General features: G+C 40.6%; 1 protein-coding gene across 1 annotated transcript in view; it reads right to left on the bottom strand.

The window, feature by feature from the left end:
- The window catches only part of GFRAL (GDNF family receptor alpha like), a 73,839-nt gene that overhangs the window by 6,087 nt on the left and 46,721 nt on the right, over positions 1-21,031 (bottom strand). Inside the window, exons 5-8 of the mRNA XM_040349848.1 lie at positions 16,975-17,031; positions 7,750-8,080; positions 5,326-5,576; positions 2,437-2,520 (exon numbers count right to left, since the gene is read on the bottom strand). Coding sequence (XP_040205782.1) covers positions 2,437-2,520; positions 5,326-5,576; positions 7,750-8,080; positions 16,975-17,031 — 723 coding nt within the window. The remainder of the gene's footprint in view (positions 1-2,436; positions 2,521-5,325; positions 5,577-7,749; positions 8,081-16,974; positions 17,032-21,031) is intronic.

The raw sequence follows: 21,031 nt of genomic DNA, 5'->3' as shown, positions 1-21,031 counted from the left end.
TAAAATAGAATAGAAAATAAAATAAAGGAATGGAATAGATTTTTTTTTAATAAAATAGAAAATAATATAACAGAAAATAAAATAATATAATAGAGTAAAACAGAACAAAATAGAATAGTAATTAAAATAACAGAATGGAATGGAATAGAATAGAAACAAATATAATATAATAGAATTATATATATATATATATATATATATATATATATATATATATATATATATATATATATATATATATATATATATATATATATATATAAAATAAAAAAGAAAGAATAAAACCATCTTCTGAAATTTGAATAGAAAAGAATAGAATAGAAAATAATATAATTAAAAAAACAATAGAATAGAATAGAAATTCTAATTTGACTAGAATAATAAATAATAGATTAAAATAGAAAAAAGAATAGTATAGAAAAAACAACTGTCAGGTCACCTGTGGCCAGGTGACAAGTGCACCCCGTTGGGGTCAGGGATGCACCACAGGGTAGTGAACCCTATGGCCGACTGCTGCGATCAGAGAGGAAGCGTGAACCTAAGATCGCCCAGGGCGCGGAGTCTAAGACCCAGCTTTGTGTTCACCAGAGCCTCTAGTGGTGAGGATGGCCTTCCCTGCAGCTGGATCCAGGTCGCGACCCCTGGGATCCCTTAGGTCACGGTCCGCAGGGAGAGAGGGGAAGCAGCAAGCAGGACAAGCAATAGTGATGGGTAAGCCAAGGTCAGGGCAACAGGCAGACAAGGGTAACCGAGGGACAGGCAAAAGGTCAGGATCACAGGCAAACAGGAGAAGTCAGGGACGAGCCAAAAACGGTACACAGGAAGATAATCGTAGCACACTGCAGACAGGAACTAAAGCAAACAACACGGTTGAACAGCAAAGCAGACTAGCAGTGCAGTGGTTAATATAGGCTTCCTGGGATGGCCTGGGGTGGAGCCATACAGGGAGGAAGGTGATAAAAGTCAGTCAGAAGGAGGGTCAGGCCTCTAATGAACACATGGAGATCAGGTAAGCTGCCAGACTTTATTGCATATCCATGACAACAACATAATAGAATAGAAAGAATATAACCATCTTCCTATTCTAATCTATTATTTTCCATTCTATTCAAAACAAATTGATTATATTTGAATTTTGGGAAATAAGGATATTCTTTCTATTCTATTCTATTGTTTTTTTAATTCTATTATTTTTCTATTTGTTTATTCTTTTCTATTCTTTTCTATTCTATTTTTTTATTTTCTATTATATTATATCCTTTTCTATTCTATTCAAATTCAAATTTTTATTATATTAGAAATTCGAATTTCGGAAGATGGTTATACGCTATTATATTATATTATATTCTTTCATTTTCTGTCATATTATTTTCTACTCTATTCTATTTTTTCTATTCTATTCCTTTATTTTCTATTCTATTTTATTCTCTTTAAAAATTGGAAAACTATTCTAATTTGAAACGTATCCAAATTCAAATTGGAAAACTATTCAAATTCAAAATCTATTCAATTCTATTTGAATTCGAATTCAGATTTGTTGAAGTTCAGTACTATTGTAATTCAGAAATTTGAATACATTCGAATTTCTGAAAAACAAAAATGTGTCCAAATTTTAATTCGGAACAAAATGAACTGCACATGTTTCGCCAAATCACGTACATGTACATGATTGACTGATTGACAGAGTGATGCTCTGTAAAGTAAAAGTAATCCTAGAGGCTAATTAGCTACTGGATTGCTTTTACAGGCAGAAGAAGGGGCATCCCACCTCACCGCCCTAATAAATGCATTTTTTTTCCCCTGCAAAAATATGTATTATTTTTTCCAAAATGTGAACTTATCATTTAAAGGCTTTGGGCTAATCAAGCAATCAATATACACACTAAACAGATATAATAGTTTCTTAGACCTTCGCCCCTTTAAAAAGAAACCCTTAGTCAATGCCCCTGTAATAAACTGAAAGGACACAATTTTAAATCAAGAAACTTATAGTACATCTACTGTATCTTTAAAGAGGAAGTAAATCTTTGTTATTTTACTAGCTCATTATGATCGACTTACCTGAGAACAAAGCCCCCGAAGTTCTCCTCCGTGCCCTCCGCGGCCGACATGTCTCCGGCGATCTTCTTCCTGTAATCGCCGCTCCGGCGCTGTGATTGGCCGGAGCGGCGATGACATCATGACGTAATGCGCGTGGGAGCTGTCAAACATGGCATTGCCGTGCTAAGGACGGCTATTGTTAGTGCGCCTGCGCGCCATTGTCTACGGCGCATACGCCGTATACAGCGGTCCTGTCAATCGGCGAATATCTCCTAAACTGTGCAGGTTTAGGAGATATTGCTAACACCTACAGGTAAGCCTTAATCTAGGCTAACCTGTAGGTGTAACTTGTAAAAGTGGGTTCACATCCACTTTAAGCATGCATGATTCACTCACCACTTTGATAGGTGTGCGGTTTTGGTAACTGTTCATCTTGTGTGTCACTGTATGATGCATGAATGTTTCTTGCAGTAATTCTTTCTACAAAAGAGACCATAAAAAAAATCATATTCTGAATAAAATGAACTCTGAATAATATACATTCAAATAACTGCTAACATTACAATTGTAAATTTGGGGGAAACAGAGTACAGTAGCTTATTTCTTCCAAATACCTATAAGAAAAAAAAAATATTTTGCCTTATCACCTTTAATACTGGACATTTGGAGCAAAATAATACCCCCCATGTGAATGAGTGTGAATGAGTATTGGGTACATTGCACCCCTACCCTTTTACCAAAAGAGTGTCAAAAAGTAATAAACACAAGCTTTTGACAATTCCTTAAAAAAAAAAAATAGGGTTCCTCGATGTAAATCTATTGTCAATCACACCGCCCGCAGACCTAAAAAAAATATGCTCCTACCTTCTGGGAGGCCTCCCGCCAAATGGCTCCTCTGCACTTTGACATTTCTTATATAGATAAGGGACGGGGCCACCTGCCCACGTCACCCAGTGGCACCGCCCCCTTCTGACATCATGGACTGGTGCATGTTGGGCACGTGACTTCAGAAGAGGGAGATGCCACCGGGTGGCATTGCCAGGAGGCCCCTCCACTTACCTAAATAAGCATATGTGAAAGCACAGAGTGGACATTCGGCGGGAGGCCTCCCAAGAGGCAGGAACATATTTTTTTATTTTTCGGGGTCGGTTGGCAGCATGATTGACGATGGATTTTCATCGAGGGGCACTATTTTTTTTTTTTTTTTTTTTTAATAAAGGAATTGTCAAAAACTTCTCTCTTGTGTTTATTACTTTTTGACACTTTTTTGATGAATAGGTAGGGTTACTACATATCTGATACTCATTTACATGGGGGGGATCTGGGGCCCCCAGATTCCCCCCTTGTTAAAGGGGCTTCCATATTCCGATCAGCTTCCCACCCGTAGACCCTGACAACCATAGCTCAGGGTTGTCTGAAAGAAGCTCTTGTCCCCATCAACATGGGACAAGGGGCTTTGGGGTGGGGGGCACTTTTGTTATAATTATTCAGATTTCAACAGGTAAACACATTGACAGCTGATGACTGGTTGTTAAGAATGCCGTTGCCGGCTTACCTGCACCACTAGTTAACAACCAACTTACACAATGTATATTGATGTGATGTGACAGTTATGCCATTCCCTAAATACCATCAGTAAAGTGCAGCAACTCTATTCATGTGTGGACATTCCTTCTTTGACATATAAAGGTCAATGGATGGGAATGTCACGTGGAGGCCTCTGGCATGGAGTGGGCACAATATGGAAGAGAGTTTGACCTCAGCAGAAGGGATAGTGTTCTGGAAAATCAGGAGTGGGCAGGGACTTGTGCTCTTGGCATCAATTCTAGCCAATCACAAATCCCCTCTTACAGGTGGAAGGCAGTGAATTTGAGCTAAAGAAAATGGTCGGTACCATCAACAGAATACAATGCTTCAGAGATCCATAAGTTCTCTCTTAACCTTTGAATCTGTGGACATATCTGGCATGTTCCTCCCATGCTTATCTCCAGAGCCTCTTCTATCTTCTGGAACACTCTACTTCAATCTGTCCAGCTATCTCCTACTCTGGCTGCCTTTAAACGATCCCAGAAAACTCTTCTCCTCAGGAAAGCCTATCAAGCCTCCAATTAATCTTGTATTACTTCCATCAGCTCACCCCCCACAGTTATAACCTCTTGTACCACTTGCCCCACCCTCTTAGATTGTAAGCTCTTATGAGCAGGGCCCTCCTATTTTATTGTATTGTAACTGTACTGTGTCCCTTTTATATTGTAAAGCACTGCATAAACTGTTGACACTGTATAAATCCTGTATAATAATATTAACAATGTCGAGAGTGTTGTAGAGTTTAAACAAGTTCTTGTTTGACTTTTGCTCAGCTGGCACTTGGCTTTTATGTAAAAATGATATGGATTTCTGTACTGCCGCCCGATCACTTTCACATGATTTGCAGGGTACCATCCTCCATGCAATATATGAATTGTCACATTTGGTATCTATTCAATCAACATAACCCCATTTTTAATTTGAACACAAAAAATGGTGTTTCAATTGAGTTTGTGTGCACTAACATTGATTGTAGTATATTTTTTCTGAAACTATGGATGTGATAAACAGTAGTGCAAATATTGGGGGTTATTTACTTGGAAATGCAGTCGCTGTAAATCCGAGGGGGTAGATCTGAAATGAGGGGAAGTTCTGATGCCTTTATTATCCAATCATGTGCGAGCTAAAATGCTGTTTTTTTATTTTTCTTGCATGTTCCCCTCATATCTACAGTGACTGCACTTCCAAGTACACTTTCAAGTGCATTTGCAGTGCACTTGTAGTGCAAAGTGGATTTTCCTTTAGTAAATCACCCCAATGTGTCATAAAAATTTAAACTACCATCGTTTTTTTTTCTACATTGTCTCTGCTTTTAGAGAATATATAATGTTGCTTGGGTTTCAGTAATTTTCCAGACAAAAAATGCAGATTTTAACACATGTTTGACATTTTTTTAATTAAATAAATCAAATTAAATAAAGGTCCAAAGAAGAAAGTGTTAAGCTATTATTATCAGTTTTTTATTCAAACATGGGTTCTGTCAGCGTTAAAGAAAGATTAAAGATCAACGTAGAGTATTCATGGATAAAAATATTTTGAAATATCAAATGGTGTGAAGGTTACTAAACAAGCGTGCCATTGTTGTCTATTAAAACTTAGATGAGGATTAGGTAACTTTTTAGAAGTCATTATGTGGAAATTCAGAACATTTCTAATAGTTCAAAAATACTTATTCATAAATGTAATAAAGTAACTTACTCACGCACGATCTGCCATTCAGTATGTGGTAATACAAGTCACACAAATGCTTTTCCTCATAACCATATTCAGCGTCACAAGTGCATGGAGTTTGCAGCTTTGTTCCAAAAGTTCCAATGTATGCAGCTCGACATTCTTCACTAGCAGAACAAGTCAGATCCTCTCTGGTTATGCCTAGCAAACAGTTCCTTTCATTCTGACATCTGCTAGTGTGTTCCCAACATTTTGACTGATAGACTTCATATCTTTCTCTGCAGAAATTTTATTGTGTAAATTAAGGCATTCCAATTTTACAAACAAAATATTTAAGGCAATGTGTGTTTTAATATATATAACACCTAAGATCTTAGATATGATACTACTGTATGCCCAATGTCAAGAATACATTAGTCTAACCTAAGCCTAGTCTGTTTGCTGTTTCTCTACGACTAAGCCCCACTGTGGGTAAAACTCCTTAGAGGGCATCTCCAAGTGGAAGGCTGCAGTGCGTGTTGTCTGTTCAATACAGGCTTACCCCTCTTTTAAGTACACAATTGGGTTTATTTACTGAAGCTGGAAAGCGCAAAATCTGTCTCACTTCTGCATAGAATCTAATGAGCTTCTAACCCCAGCTTGTTAATTAAGCTTTCGGAATAAAACCTGGAAGCTCATTGGTTTCTATGCAGAAGTGAGCCTAATTTTGCACTTTCCAGCTTTAGAAAATAAACCCCATTATGTACTTAAAAGTGGGGTATGCCTGTAAATTCAATTCGATCATAAAGATGTTATTGGTGTGGCGCCCATTGTGTTTGTGTTTAAAGATAGGCAACTTGCAGGTTTTCTTGTAAATTTAGCATCAATCATGTCTGCCAGCAATATATATAGATCTAATGTCAATCCAGATGACCTGGTACAATGATTTACCAGCTAATAATTTTGCTACACAGCCACACAGTCACAAAAAAACAGCAGGCCAGGATCCCAGGTGACTTCATGATTCCCGGTTAGTTTTCAAACAGCAGCCAGCCAGGATCAGTCATGGCAGCTTCCCATTGTCACTGGTTCCTAAAGACGTCATGAGTGCTTGCACCCGGTACATCGTTAGGAACCACTCTTAACGTCATCAGGAATCCTGACCACTTAAGCAAAGGCATAGCAGTGACACCACTGCCCAAATATGGCCACTGGTTATATTTGAGCAAAGACGTTATTACCATCTATGCCTCTTCCATCATATAGCTAATGACTGATTGGGGAGCTGTCATTTACCTATGAATACCACTGGGATTGGTCATGTGTGCCACATCGTCATTTTTTTTTTTTTTTTGGTGAGTCTGTGAATGGCAGTATTGTTATTATCTATGGATTTACAAGGGATTTGTATTTGTTTAATAAGGGACAAATGTTTGGGTGTTTTTTTTATTCTGGAATACATTTTTTTTTTGAGTAGAGCTACTATGGGGTACTCAGTGGTCATCACAGTGATCACACAGTGTTATTTACAGTGGTTATCCCTCCTCTTCCCCCTACTACAGGGGAAGGAGAGAGACCAGCTCTTCTCAATAGGGACAGGATGAATGGATTGGCGGCTGCAGCTGCTGATTCATTAATTTTGTAAAATTAACCCCTCACCTCCCTTATCCTGCCCGTGTGAACATTAACCCCTTCATCTCCATCCTCCTATTGTATGCTACCAGTACATTAAAGTGATTGTAAAGTCTCATTTTGTTCTACATAACAAACATTTTATACTTACCTCCTCTGTGCTATTGGTTTTGCACAGGGCAGCCCAGATACTCTTCTTCTCAGGTCCCTCTTCGCTGTTCCTGGCCCCTCCCTCCTGTTGAAGTGCCCTCACAGCAAGCAGCTTGCTTTGGGGCACCTGAGTCTATTCAGAAATGGGGATGCCATTTGGCCCCGCCCCTCTCTCTCCTGACTGTGATTGACAGCCGTTGGAGCGAAAGGAGCCGCTGCTGTTTTTCAGCCAATCAGGAGGGAGAGTCCTGGATGACGGAGGGACTGGTGGACATCGTTGGACAAAGATGGTGCTCAGGTAAGTATTAGGGTGTGCTGGGGAGGCTGCTACACACAGGAGTCTTTTTATCTTAATGCATAGATTTCTCTAAATTAGATTACCTTGAGCTAACTACTTTCAAAAAAAGTGTTATTTGGGGATTTTCATACATTTCTGGCATTTTTATTTTAACAAAAAAGTGAAACGATTTTTTCTTTAATTTGGGCCTTTTTATAGTAAAGAGAAAAGAACAAAAAAACAACAGTTATTAAATACCACCAAAATAAATCTCTTTTTAATACATTGTTAAATCACAGAGTAATTGTCAGTCAAACTATTATACCACTGAGAACTGGAAAACTATCTGGTAATTAAGGGGTATTACAGGATGATACAGAAGTGGGTAATTTAGAGGTTCTGATTTGACTAACCTGCACAGGTCATTCTCAAGACAGCTATTGACCACACGGACACAAGAAACGAGTATATCTGTGGTGGCTGTGCAGGATCTGCTGTGGAGCACCTCTCCAGCACTTTGACAGTCCTCATTAGATTGGTCACAATAACAAAATGCCAGCATTTGGGAAACATTAAAAGGCATAGTTTCGTAGAATGAGCGCATTGTCTTATCACAGTCCTTTACAATACATGTATTTCCATTAACAGGGCAAGATTTCATAAGTACGGCCAAGTGCTTATTGCATACAGAGTCCCCAATGCAAAGTGCTGCAACTTTAAAGCAAGACATTGGACCTTCATATTCTGAAAACGGAAATTTAAAATATTAGAATTATTTGTAAAAACATAAAAATTCACTGACACATAGGTGGCGTTTTTCATATTTGTTATAAGAATCAGCACTTCAGGTCACATTGCTGCAGTGCACACTTTAGCAAATCAAATCTAAAATGTTGTCAATTGTTAACTTTACATAACACATAGTTAATTATGAGCAACTATCTACACCTCACCTTTACACCTCAATTAATAGTAAACATTTTACATTTTAAGTTATAATATAAAAGTGAAATTGTCAACTAAGAAATGCAGAAGCACCATTGCTGACTATTCTTAAAAGCTGTATACTCTGTCCTTGTTATAGTGAACCAAGGATGTGTGTGAGATGCTCAGGCTGTAGGGGAATAAAGGCATCTGCCTGTCACTGTGAGTGCTGTCCAGGAAGGGAGCTTCCAGTCAGGATAGGTATTGATTAAGCATAATCCAGTAAACTCTTTCAAGCTCAGATCAGGAAGAAAGCAACTGTAATCTAGTACATAGTCCAAAGGTAAAGGCAGGTAACAAGCAAGTGTAATCCAGTAAACAGCTCCAAGGTCAAGTTGACAGCAATCCAAAAAGTAGTCAGGGTATTAGGCAGAGGTAAAAAATAAGGAGTGCATCTACAGGTAACACCACAGGTAGGGCAGGTAGGAAATGGGCTAGGTAGCAGACACAATCACAAGCCCATTACCATGGGCTTCTCATATTTGAATAGGGCACTGCAGCCAATCAGGCTACATGGACAGGAACAGATAATGTGATAGCGGTGCCTGTAACTGGGATGGCCTGGGTGAGTGGCACTGCTGGTAAATGGGGAGGGCACTAGCTGGGGAGCAGATTGTGGCTGCCTCTAGCAAATATAAAGAAAGGAGTCATTGGAGAGTAAGGACCGACCCCCCCTCCCATTCAGTTCGCACCAGAACCTTAGAGAATTGCAAAAGTTCGGAACCGAATAACAAGCCCCATTGAATTCTATGGGACCCGAACTGGAAAAATCGAAAGTGCCCATTTTGAAGGCTTATATGCAAGTAATTGGGCACAAAAAGGTTATGGGGGTCTGGATACTGCCCTGGGGGACATGTATCAATGAGAACAAGTTTGTATAAATAAGTCAATTTTAAATAAGCAGTGATTTAAATTAAAAATTAAAAATTCCCAGTGCCTGGGGGATCCCTTTAGTCTACCTGTCAAGTGGCACATCTGTACTGTGTATAGTAGCTGCTGCAGCAATAATTGCATTTACAAAGCCAACATTTTTAATTTTCCCTGCAAGCTTTCTTTATTTTGTAAGCAACAGCTGTATGATCAGGCCACAATATAGTGCACTGGGAACAAGATTAGAGATTTTTGGGATATATTCTCTACCACAGACTTTGGATAGAAGTAACAAGTGAACAAAAAAAAAAGAAATTGGCCTTGCTGTCAAAAATTGCATTTATATGCAGCTGTCAAACAGGTGTGGAAAAATTGGTCTTTGGGTGTTGGTGGCACCTTCACACAGTAACTCTATTGAGGTATTCTTGATGAAAGCAAGAATTGGACTTACTGTCAAAAATGTAAATGATATGCAACTGTCAAACAGGTGTGGAAAAATTGGTCTTTGGGTGTTATTGTGCCTATGAAACCTACACCAAAAACATTACTCCAGATAAAACCAACAACGACAATGTAAGGCAGCCTAGAAGTCCTGCAGAAATTCCACATCCCAAAAACACTTAATCAGCAACATCAGCATCATGTTGATAAAAGTCAGACGGTCCACGGAGTCTGTGGACAGACATGTTCTATTATCAGTAACAAAACCTCCAGCAGCACTGAGTGCTCTTTCAGAAAGCATTCTGGATGCAGGGCAGTCCAGCAGCTCAATTGCATACTGGGCAAGTTCTGGTCAGTGGTCTAATCTCATGAACCAGTAAGCCAGTGGATCGTCGACTGGAAAGCTTTCCATCTCTGTTTTCACCCCTAGATAATCTTTGACCATGTGATGCAGATGCTGCCATTGGGATGTGGAAGCTGACAGCCTTGGACAGTGGGGACTAAAAAAATTGTGAAATGCATAACTTAAGCGGCCGCCTTCTCCACCGCTTCTCTCTTGACCAACAGAAGCCTCAAAAGTGTTAGATAAGCTCCTTTTTAAGGTGTCCTTAAGATATATCTGCAATCCCTGTGGGGACGGGATGAGTTCTGAGACTTTCCCCTTGAAACGGTGTTCAAGGAAGGTTGCCAACCAATAGTGATCCTTCTCCTTTATGCCACGTATTCTTGGGTCCTTTCACAGGCATGAGGGAGCCCTTGCACCACAAATTTGTGGAAGGCATGAGAAGCAGACTCCTTGGGGTCACTGAGGGGTCACTGAGGATTATAGTATCTGGAATTCCCTTCTCCCAGCCACATAATACTCCCAAGGGTTCTGGAGGTGGAAAACCATCTATTATGCCCTGTACACACGATCGGAATTTCCGATGGATAAAATCCGATGGAATTTTCCGTCGGAATTCCATTCAAGCTGTCTTGCATACACACTGTCAGACCAAATTCCGACCGTCCAAAACGCGGTGACATAAAACACTACGACGAGCCGAGAAAAATTAAGTTTAAGGCTTCTGAGCATGCGTCGACTTGATTCTGAGCATGCGTGGTTTTTGCCACGTCGGCGTTCCACACAGACGATCGTAATTTCTGAAAAATAAAACATGTTCTATTTTTAAACTCTGATGGAAAAAAAGTCAGATGGGGCCCACAAACGGTCGGAAAATCAGATGAAAAAATTCCGTCTGACTTTTTTCATCTGAAATTCCGATCGTGTGTACAAGGCATTACTGTTTGACGTATGTCTTCCTCTGCTTCAATGCCTCCAAAATTGCCAGAATCCTCCTCCTCCCTCTCCTCTTGTGTATTCTGTAGCGTTGGAACAATGTTTTTTTAGGGAGCAGTAATTTTAATAATGCTTAAAGCAAAACAATAAAATTAAATATTCCTTTAAATTTCGTGCCTTTGGAGTGTCTATTGTATGCCTGTAAAGTGGCACATTTTTCCTGTATTTAGAACAGTCCCACAGCAAAATGAAATTTATAAAGGAAAAAAGTCATTTAAAACTGATCACAGCTGTAAATGAATTGTCGGGTCTTGGCAATATACATAAAACTCATGGAAAAAATGGCATGGGTTCCCCCCAGTCCATTACCAGGCCCTTTGGGTCTGGTATGAATATTAAGGGGAACCCCGAACCAAAAAATGTAAATAAAATTGCATGGGGTACCCACAAAATCCATACCAGGCCCTTCAGGTCTGGTATGGATGTTAAGGGGAACCAGGTGCCAAATTAAAAAAAATGGTGCAGGAGTCCCCCCAAAATCCATACCAGACCCTTATCCTAGCACGCAGCCTGGCAGGCCGCAGGAAAAGAGGGGGACAAGAGAGCGCCCCCCCTCCTAAACTGTACCAGGCCACATGCCCTCAACATGGGGGAATGGGTGCTTTGGGGCAGGGGGGTTCTGTGTCCCCCACCCAAAGCACCTTGCCCCCATGTTGATGGGGACAAGGGCCTCATTCCCACAACCCTTGCCCGGTGGTTGTGAGGGTCTGTGGGTGGGGGCTTATGCAGAATCTGGAAGCTCCCCAGATCCCAGCCCCCTTATGTAAATTGGTAACGGGATACTTTGTGCCACTACCATTTAACAAAAGAAAGTGTCAAAAATTGTAAAAAAAGACAAGAGACAGGTTGGTACAAGTCCTTTATTAAAAAAATAAAAATAAAAATGTCCCGCGATGCAAATCCAGGCTGCCCGGAAAACCGAAAAAGAAAAAAAAAGCTCCATAGGAGGCTCCCGCAGAATGACGCTTCTTCTCGATGACAGCTGTTATATAGCTGAGGGCAGGCCACCCGGTGATGTAAACGGGTGACCCGCCCCCCTCTGACGCCACGGGGAAGCGTGGGGAATATCCATATTTTATAGTTAGCATCACATTCAAAGTCCCAACCTACTTTTTTCCTCATTCAAAATAGGGATGGAGGCACTAAGCCTTAAAGGCTATGTGCTTCATTTAAAGTGCCACAAATCTCCTTTTCAAGCGTAGTCAGTAAACAAGCTAAAGGTTGGTAAAAAAAGTAAGCCAGTGGATCGTCGACTGGAAAGCTTTCCATCTCTGTTTTCACCCCTAGATAATCTTTGACCATGTGATGCAGATGCTGCCATTGGGATGTGGAAGCTGACAGCCTTGGACAGTGGGGACTAAAAAAATTGTGAAATGCATAACTTAAGCGGCCGCCTTCTCCACCGCTTCTCTCTTGACCAACAGAAGCCTCAAAAGTGTTAGATAAGCTCCTTTTTAAGGTGTCCTTAAGATATATCTGCAATCCCTGTGGGGACGGGATGAGTTCTGAGACTTTCCCCTTGAAACGGTGTTCAAGGAAGGTTGCCAACCAATAGTGATCCTTCTCCTTTATGCCACGTATTCTTGGGTCCTTTCACAGGCATGAGGGAGCCCTTGCACCACAAATTTGTGGAAGGCATGAGAAGCAGACTCCTTGGGGTCACTGAGGGGTCACTGAGGATTATAGTATCTGGAATTCCCTTCTCCCAGCCACATAATACTCCCAAGGGTTCTGGAGGTGGAAAACCATCTATTATGCCCTGTACACACGATCGGAATTTCCGATGGATAAAATCCGATGGAATTTTCCGTCGGAATTCCATTCAAGCTGTCTTGCATACACACTGTCAGACCAAATTCCGACCGTCCAAAACGCGGTGACATAAAACACTACGACGAGCCGAGAAAAATTAAGTTTAAGGCTTCTGAGCATGCGTCGACTTGATTCTGAGCATGCGTGGTTTTTGCCACGTCGGCGTTCCACACAGACGATCGTAATTTCTGAAAAATAAAACATGTTCTATTTTTAAACTCTGATGGAAAAAAAGTCAGATGGGGCCCACAAACGGTCGGAAAATCAGATGAAAAAATTCCGTCTGACTTTTTTCATCTGAAATTCCGATCGTGTGTACAAGGCATTACTGTTTGACGTATGTCTTCCTCTGCTTCAATGCCTCCAAAATTGCCAGAATCCTCCTCCTCCCTCTCCTCTTGTGTATTCTGTAGCGTTGGAACAATGTTTTTTTAGGGAGCAGTAATTTTAATAATGCTTAAAGCAAAACAATAAAATTAAATATTCCTTTAAATTTCGTGCCTTTGGAGTGTCTATTGTATGCCTGTAAAGTGGCACATTTTTCCTGTATTTAGAACAGTCCCACAGCAAAATGAAATTTATAAAGGAAAAAAGTCATTTAAAACTGATCACAGCTGTAAATGAATTGTCGGGTCTTGGCAATATACATAAAACTCATGGAAAAAATGGCATGGGTTCCCCCCAGTCCATTACCAGGCCCTTTGGGTCTGGTATGAATATTAAGGGGAACCCCGAACCAAAAAATGTAAATAAAATTGCATGGGGTACCCACAAAATCCATACCAGGCCCTTCAGGTCTGGTATGGATGTTAAGGGGAACCAGGTGCCAAATTAAAAAAAATGGTGCAGGAGTCCCCCCAAAATCCATACCAGACCCTTATCCTAGCACGCAGCCTGGCAGGCCGCAGGAAAAGAGGGGGACAAGAGAGCGCCCCCCCTCCTAAACTGTACCAGGCCACATGCCCTCAACATGGGGGAATGGGTGCTTTGGGGCAGGGGGGTTCTGTGTCCCCCACCCAAAGCACCTTGCCCCCATGTTGATGGGGACAAGGGCCTCATTCCCACAACCCTTGCCCGGTGGTTGTGAGGGTCTGTGGGTGGGGGCTTATGCAGAATCTGGAAGCTCCCCAGATCCCAGCCCCCTTATGTAAATTGGTAACGGGATACTTTGTGCCACTACCATTTAACAAAAGAAAGTGTCAAAAATTGTAAAAAAAGACAAGAGACAGGTTGGTACAAGTCCTTTATTAAAAAAATAAAAATAAAAATGTCCCGCGATGCAAATCCAGGCTGCCCGGAAAACCGAAAAAGAAAAAAAAAGCTCCATAGGAGGCTCCCGCAGAATGACGCTTCTTCTCGATGACAGCTGTTATATAGCTGAGGGCAGGCCACCCGGTGATGTAAACGGGTGACCCGCCCCCCTCTGACGCCACGGGGAAGCGTGGGGAATATCCATATTTTATAGTTAGCATCACATTCAAAGTCCCAACCTACTTTTTTCCTCATTCAAAATAGGGATGGAGGCACTAAGCCTTAAAGGCTATGTGCTTCATTTAAAGTGCCACAAATCTCCTTTTCAAGCGTAGTCAGTAAACAAGCTAAAGGTTGGTAAAAAAAGTAATTGCAGCATAGTTGAGGAACAGGTGGATAATGAATGGTAATGGATATAAGGACAGCTGCAGGTATGCAAAAGAACACAATATTAGCTGAAGAGAGCACAATAACCTGGCAAACCGGTAGTGCTGAGACATCACTTAAATCAGGAAGTTCATGGGAGGAGCAAAGAGTTTAAGGTTAATCAGAAACAAGAGACACAGCAAGAGTATCCTAAGAGATCAGACAGGGAGCTGTGCAGCATCTCAGGTGGCACAATAGGAAGAACCTCAGCCAGATGCCTCAGAGGTTGCAGATTCAGATCTAGACCGTGACAATTTTGAAAGCACAACTTAAAGGGGAGGTTCACCCTAAAAACGACTTTCTATTATTACATTGGCCCCCCACATTACAATACAATTATGCCTATTATGTTTTTTTTTGTGCTGTACATACCTTGGTACAGCTAATTCACCCGTGGCTTCCGGGTTGCAAGTCCCGCGGGAGTGGGCGTTCCTAACATGCTGTTGATTGACGTGATGACAAAAAACGAGCTCCCCCATCGCGTAAGCTGCGTCACGATTGGCGAAAGGAGCCGAACGGCGAGTCGGCGCTATACTGCGCCTGCACACGGCGGTTCAGCTCCTTTCGGCAATCGTGACGCAGCTTACGCGACGGGGGGAGCTCGTTTTTGGTCATCACGTCAATCAACAGCATGTTAGGAACGCCCACTCCCGCGGGACTCGCAACCCGGAAGCCACGGGTGAATTAGCTGTACCAAGGTATGTACAGCACAAAAAAAAAACATAATAGGCATAATTGTATTGTAATGTGGGGGGCCAATGTAATAATAGAAAGTCGTTTTTAGGGTGAACCTCCCCTTTAAACAAAGATGTAATTTTCCCTGTGGACCAGTTGATGTATGTGTTGTGTAGCCTTAACCAGGGATAGCCTAAGATGATATGTAACACTAAACCTCTCTATAACCCTAAAACCAACCCTATCTAATGTCAATCTTTTTTAGTATATTTACCTCTCCTGTCTCAGGATCTTCTGCACCAAAGACCAGCTCTTAGACCCCTTTCATATTCACAGCACAGCTGCATTATCGGTAAAGTGCTGATCGATTTAGGGGCGCTTTACCATAGTTTTAGTGGTGATTTTCCACCGCAGTTTTAGCCCCCACTAGTGACCAAATAAAGGGTTAAATGTGCCTAAAAAGCACCGCTGTCTAAGCACTTTACAGGCGATTCGGCAGAGGTGCCCATTCATTTCAATGGGCAGCGGCAGTAGAGAAGCGGTGTATACTCTGCTCCAAAGATGCTGCTTGCAGGACTTTTTATAACATCCTGCAAGCGCAGCGACCCAGTGTGAAAACACTCAGATTTTCACACTGGGGCTGCAGGGGAGGCATTTTTCAGGCACTTTACAGGTGCTATTTTTAACCGTTTAGCACCTGAAAAACGTCTCCGATGTAAAATGGGTCTTACTGTAACAAAAGATACTGGTGCCAGAATCTAGTGGTTTTTGTTTACTAGCACCAATGCTTTGCACAAAAAAATACTACATACACATACCAATACATTGGTGCTTGAGTCACAAGAAAATGGAGAGGTGAAACTTTAAGCACACTTAGAAAAGCACACTTAGAAAATAATGGTCAGCTTGCTACAAATGCTGCCTGCATGCACTTACAGTAGCTCCCCAAAATTTCTACCTCTATTCAGTAGGGCTGGGGAAATTAAAGATTGATTCCTCGATTAATCTTTAATTTTTTTGATCGATCAAAATTCTTGACGTCACCGGTCAGCCTGGACAGTGAGACTTACCCTGCTGGATGCGAGCAAACTGCACCCATTGGATTGAGGTACCTTTGCATCTGTGGAGCAGGAGGATGCATCAGGTTCCATCAGGGGAAGGAGGCAAAAATAACCATCGTTTTCCTGTCCTAAGCAGTTTTGTGCAGACAATTCTTTGTGTATCAGCAACATCTGTTCCGAGCGAAAGACTGTTCAGTTCTTCAGGGTATATTGTCAATAAAATGCGATCATGTCTGTCTAAAGTCATGCCTACTTGCCTACTATAAAGTGACTGACAGTGAATATACTAGATACATTTTATAATTAAAGTTAAACTAACTTTCTACGTTTTTCTTAAAGTTTAATAAGAAAAAATTACTTGCGTCAGTGCTACAGTTTGAATTTAAAACGTATTTGTGTGAACTGGGAAGTTAAGTCATGGATTGTGGAAACTAACTAGTGTCGGGTGATTGTATACCACATTTACCACTGACTAATGCAGAGTTGCAAGGAGATCAGCCAAAAATAGTTGGATCTGTATGTGCGTTATAATTAATCGAAATTAGTCGATTAATCGATTTTAAAAAAAATCGATTAATCGAACACGAAAATTTTAATCAGTAACTGCCCTACTATTCAGTGATACATTGGTAGTTGTAAAATAAAATGAAAAAAGCTTCACTTTATTTACTAAGTTCAGTTAAAATTCACTCAAGAAGTAATAAATACAAAGAACTGGTATGAAGACATACATTCACTGTGCTAAACTGTGCAGCATAAACATTTTAATAGAACTTTACCAATATCCTTTAATGAACTTGTATCCCATTCTAAATTTATAGTCACTTGAGAAGAATCTGAAAAAAAGACAAATAAAAGGGTAAATGATGAGTAACATATGTGTAAAGCTGTGTTTTTTTAAGGTAAATTAAATATATAAGTAAAAGATGCAGTATTATATTTTATAATAATGTCCATATGACTTAAACACTGCACTGTCCTTAGAGAGAAAATTAATTAATGCATTAAACCTAATGCTGGCCAATGACGGCTCACACTTTTTATCCCTGTACTGTATATACTGGTACCGCCTACATGTTATGATTTGTATACACAAAATTCCTGTTAGCTCTACAGACTTTTAGTCTTGAACGTAACATATGTGACCTAAAAAAATACAAGGAGACTAATAACCAGTGCAGCTGCCAACCACTGGAAGAATGGATAACAAAGCACAAAAAACACAAAAAGCAGCGTTCAATGGAATTAGTGTTGAGACGGCTTGTCTCATTACCTGCCGTGCCTCCCCTACGGAGGCTCCTGCATGGTGCGGTGACACCTAGTGTCTCCTGCACGGCTTGGGTCCTTGAGCGGTCTTCCACAGTACTGTTTGCCGCATCCATCTCTGGGACCACACAACTGTGCCCATACATCTGTTGACCGGTGGATTTCCATCATCAGCGGCACACCTGAACAGTTTCCCCCCTTCCCCCAATCCATCCAGGCTCCAATAGCCACCTGGAGTTGTGACAGTTCCATTCTTGGGACTCCTGCTTACCAATGGTCTGATTTTAACCCCTCCTATCTTGGACTCTACAGTGGTATTGTTTTAAACTTTTTATCATATTATCTATTAGCTACATGCTTCTATGATTATATGTATTTTAACCTTCATGTAGCTATATCATTTTATGACTCAGTGCAATACTTTATTTATTATTTATTTTTTAATTTCAAGACTATACATTTTCAACACTAATTCTATTAAGTGCGGCTTTTTGTGTTTTTTTATGTTATGATGTGTGACTGTTTTTTTTGTGGATTTTTTTTTTCTTAAAGAGAAAATGGTGCTTCATACTCTTCTCTCCAGTGGACTAAAGTTGGCCATAGATGGGTCGAAAATCAACTAGTGTAGTGGCCAAATTTCAATCCATCTATGACCATTCCGTTTGAGAGAAGTCAATCTAACGATCGGCTTCTCTCAAACAGGAATGTTGGAAAAATTGTATGCAGTCAGTGCATGATCAGCGCATTCTGACAGCGAGGGAGCCCTCACAGTTAGAATATAATAACACAGTGGGGAGGATTTCTATATCCCCTTATCTAGTGTGGATGGAGTCACATTCTGTAGATGAGAGAATCTGTTATTTTTTTTGATCAGCCTGCTGGCCCATTCCCCCATTGGAGAATTGACTCTCATCTCTTGTTCTGGTGACAATGGTAACATTTTGTCTCAATGATCACCAGAACCATAGGTGTGCGCACAGGGTGTGCCGGGTGTGCCTGGGCACACCCTAATCACCCTGTATGGTGCCAATTCCCCCTACTTCCTGTTTCCCCTCTGCAGTGTTGCCAGCTTCCCTCCTCTCCTTTTAGGAGCAGGGAAGGGGCTGGTAAATATTTAAATAACCAGCCCCTTCCTTTTTTGAATAAACATAGTGAGTGATCTGTACTGATTGCTCCTGTCTTCATTCTTAACTGAAGAATAGTAAACTATGTTTACTGCAGGTGTCAGGAAAGGAGTTTCAGTAGTCTGCCTACCAACAGCAGTATCAGAAGAATTCCAGTGTGTGGAAGAGCCGTTTGGCGCATGCGCATACGCAATGGCGCGCACTGGCGCATGCGAGTGCGCAATGGCACTGTGACAGCACTAGGTGCCAAAATAGGCTATTTAAAGAGACCAGACACCTTGCTTCCTTGCTGTCTGGTCTACAGCGTTTCCCTGCTACCTGTGATTCTGATTGCTGACTTTGTTACCTGATCCAGCTCTCCCTTGACTACTCCTGCTGTCTCTCATATCGGCTTGTCCTAACTTCACTTCTGCTTCTCCTTCTAACCTGATTGCTGCCCGCCTGATGAACTGACCCGGCCTGGATTTTGACTATTCTCTGGATTCTGCTCCTGTACCTGATCTGTCCGCCTGTATTTGACCAGGCCTGTCCTTACCTGCCAATCTCCTGTTCCACAAGTGCCGTGCCACTGTCTACAGTTCCTCAGCCTGCTGCCTGCATCCTGCTTTGGACTACAGTAAACCTCCCTGCTGCTGCTTACAGCCCTCTACACCAGCTTACCTGCCAGGCACTTGTGCCCCTTTGCACTCTCGAACTCCTGTCTACTCTACCAGGGGTTCTCGAGCCAGAGGTTTACGAGAGGCTGCTCCCTGCACGTTGGGCTCTACTACCAGGTACGTGAAAGCAGGCTGCAGAGAAAGAGACTGGGGAATCTCTGTCTTCAGTTTGTTTCTCTGTCTCAAAAGGGAGACAGTGGTCTGTTTAGAGCCTTGATACTTCACCAAAGCCCCATAACGGGGCTCCTATTTTTTTTTTTTTAAATACATAAAAAATAATAATAATAATTTGCAAAAATAATAAAAAAAATAATTGTAAAAAAAATATAATAAAAAAATACCCTCCACTGCCCTACTGCCACCATTCTTTGCTGTACTGGCACCATCTTCTGCTCTGCTGATATACATGCATGAGTGTTTGTGCTTTGGGGTGCACACCCTAATGCAATAGGCTGCACACACCAATGACCAGAACAATTAAAGAGGGTGGATCTCCACAGCAGAGACATAGACAGCAAAAAACTCTACTCTTCACTGATAAAAATGATTCTGTTGGCTTGTAATTTTAACATACAAATGTTATAATTTTTAACATAAAAATATATGTTAATTAATTTACTTTGATGTTTTAAGTACCTTACTTAATTTTCAATAGTTCTTAAAATACATCTTTTACATTTACGGAAATAATGTATAATATTGAGTAATCTAGACAAAACTTTTAAGGTATTTGTATTTCCATATTCTAATTGAGTTACATGTACTTAAATAATCTTTTAATTTGACTGAAATTATTGGATGTATGTTTGCCAAACGTGTAACCGCACACGTTTTGATGCTGTATATTTTAAAGGGTTTGAAAGTCTCTTGGAATTTTGAAAATCTGCACAAGGCAGTTCCCATATGTTTGAGGCCCATCAGGACAAAAGAGCACCACCATTGACAAGTCACTACAAAGCCATGCAATGCCATTTGAAGGTAAGAATGAACAATGAACAAATTATCGTTCACATGCTTTAAATGTTGCTTAACATACCATCCAAAATGTTTATTTTATCTGAAGATTAATATATTTATAATAAATGGACATATGTCCATTGTATACAACTATTGGGACAACTCACTTGTGCGCACGCAAAGTTTGTGCTTACTGAATGCAACCAAGATGCAGGGTGAGGGATCGCCAGATGTTAAGCTTAAAAACCATTTTGTGCCACAAAAATGAATGTTTCGGTTTTGGAGCTATTGGAATTCAAATTCAGATTATGTAACATCAAGCCCTGCCCACTTTGCACCCAATGTTATTAAAATTTAAAAACAAAGATAGCATTCCTTCACACTGAATCTGTGGCAATTTGTGCTGCAAAAACAAACATATGTGCTGGTTTGGTTTCAGAGATATTGCACATTATAGTTGATCAAACCTCTACCACTTTGCATCACATGTTATTACTTTTTAAAAACAATTATACAATTTGTTTGTGCTGCATTTGTGCTGATTTGTACCACAAAAACACAATTTCTGTTTGTTCAGTTTTTGAGATATTGGACATTCAATGTTAGATTATGTAACCTAAAGCCCCGCCCACTTATTACATTTCAAATACAAATATACCATATTTATGTTGCATTGGCATGAAAAACAAACATATTGGTATAGTGTATTTTTTTTTCATACAGCACTCTCATTTTGTATCAGAAAGAATGATTATTGGACTAATTTATGCTTTTAGCCTGAGCTACCCTGAAAACCTAAAATATACCTTTGAAGTTTTCCAGAAGATCTTTTT

This window comes from Rana temporaria, chromosome 4 (assembly GCF_905171775.1).
Source record: "Rana temporaria chromosome 4, aRanTem1.1, whole genome shotgun sequence".
NCBI classification, from domain to species: domain Eukaryota; kingdom Metazoa; phylum Chordata; class Amphibia; order Anura; family Ranidae; genus Rana; species Rana temporaria.
Note: the sequence above shows the minus strand (reverse complement) of the source record. Positions and strands in the feature narration are given on the sequence as shown.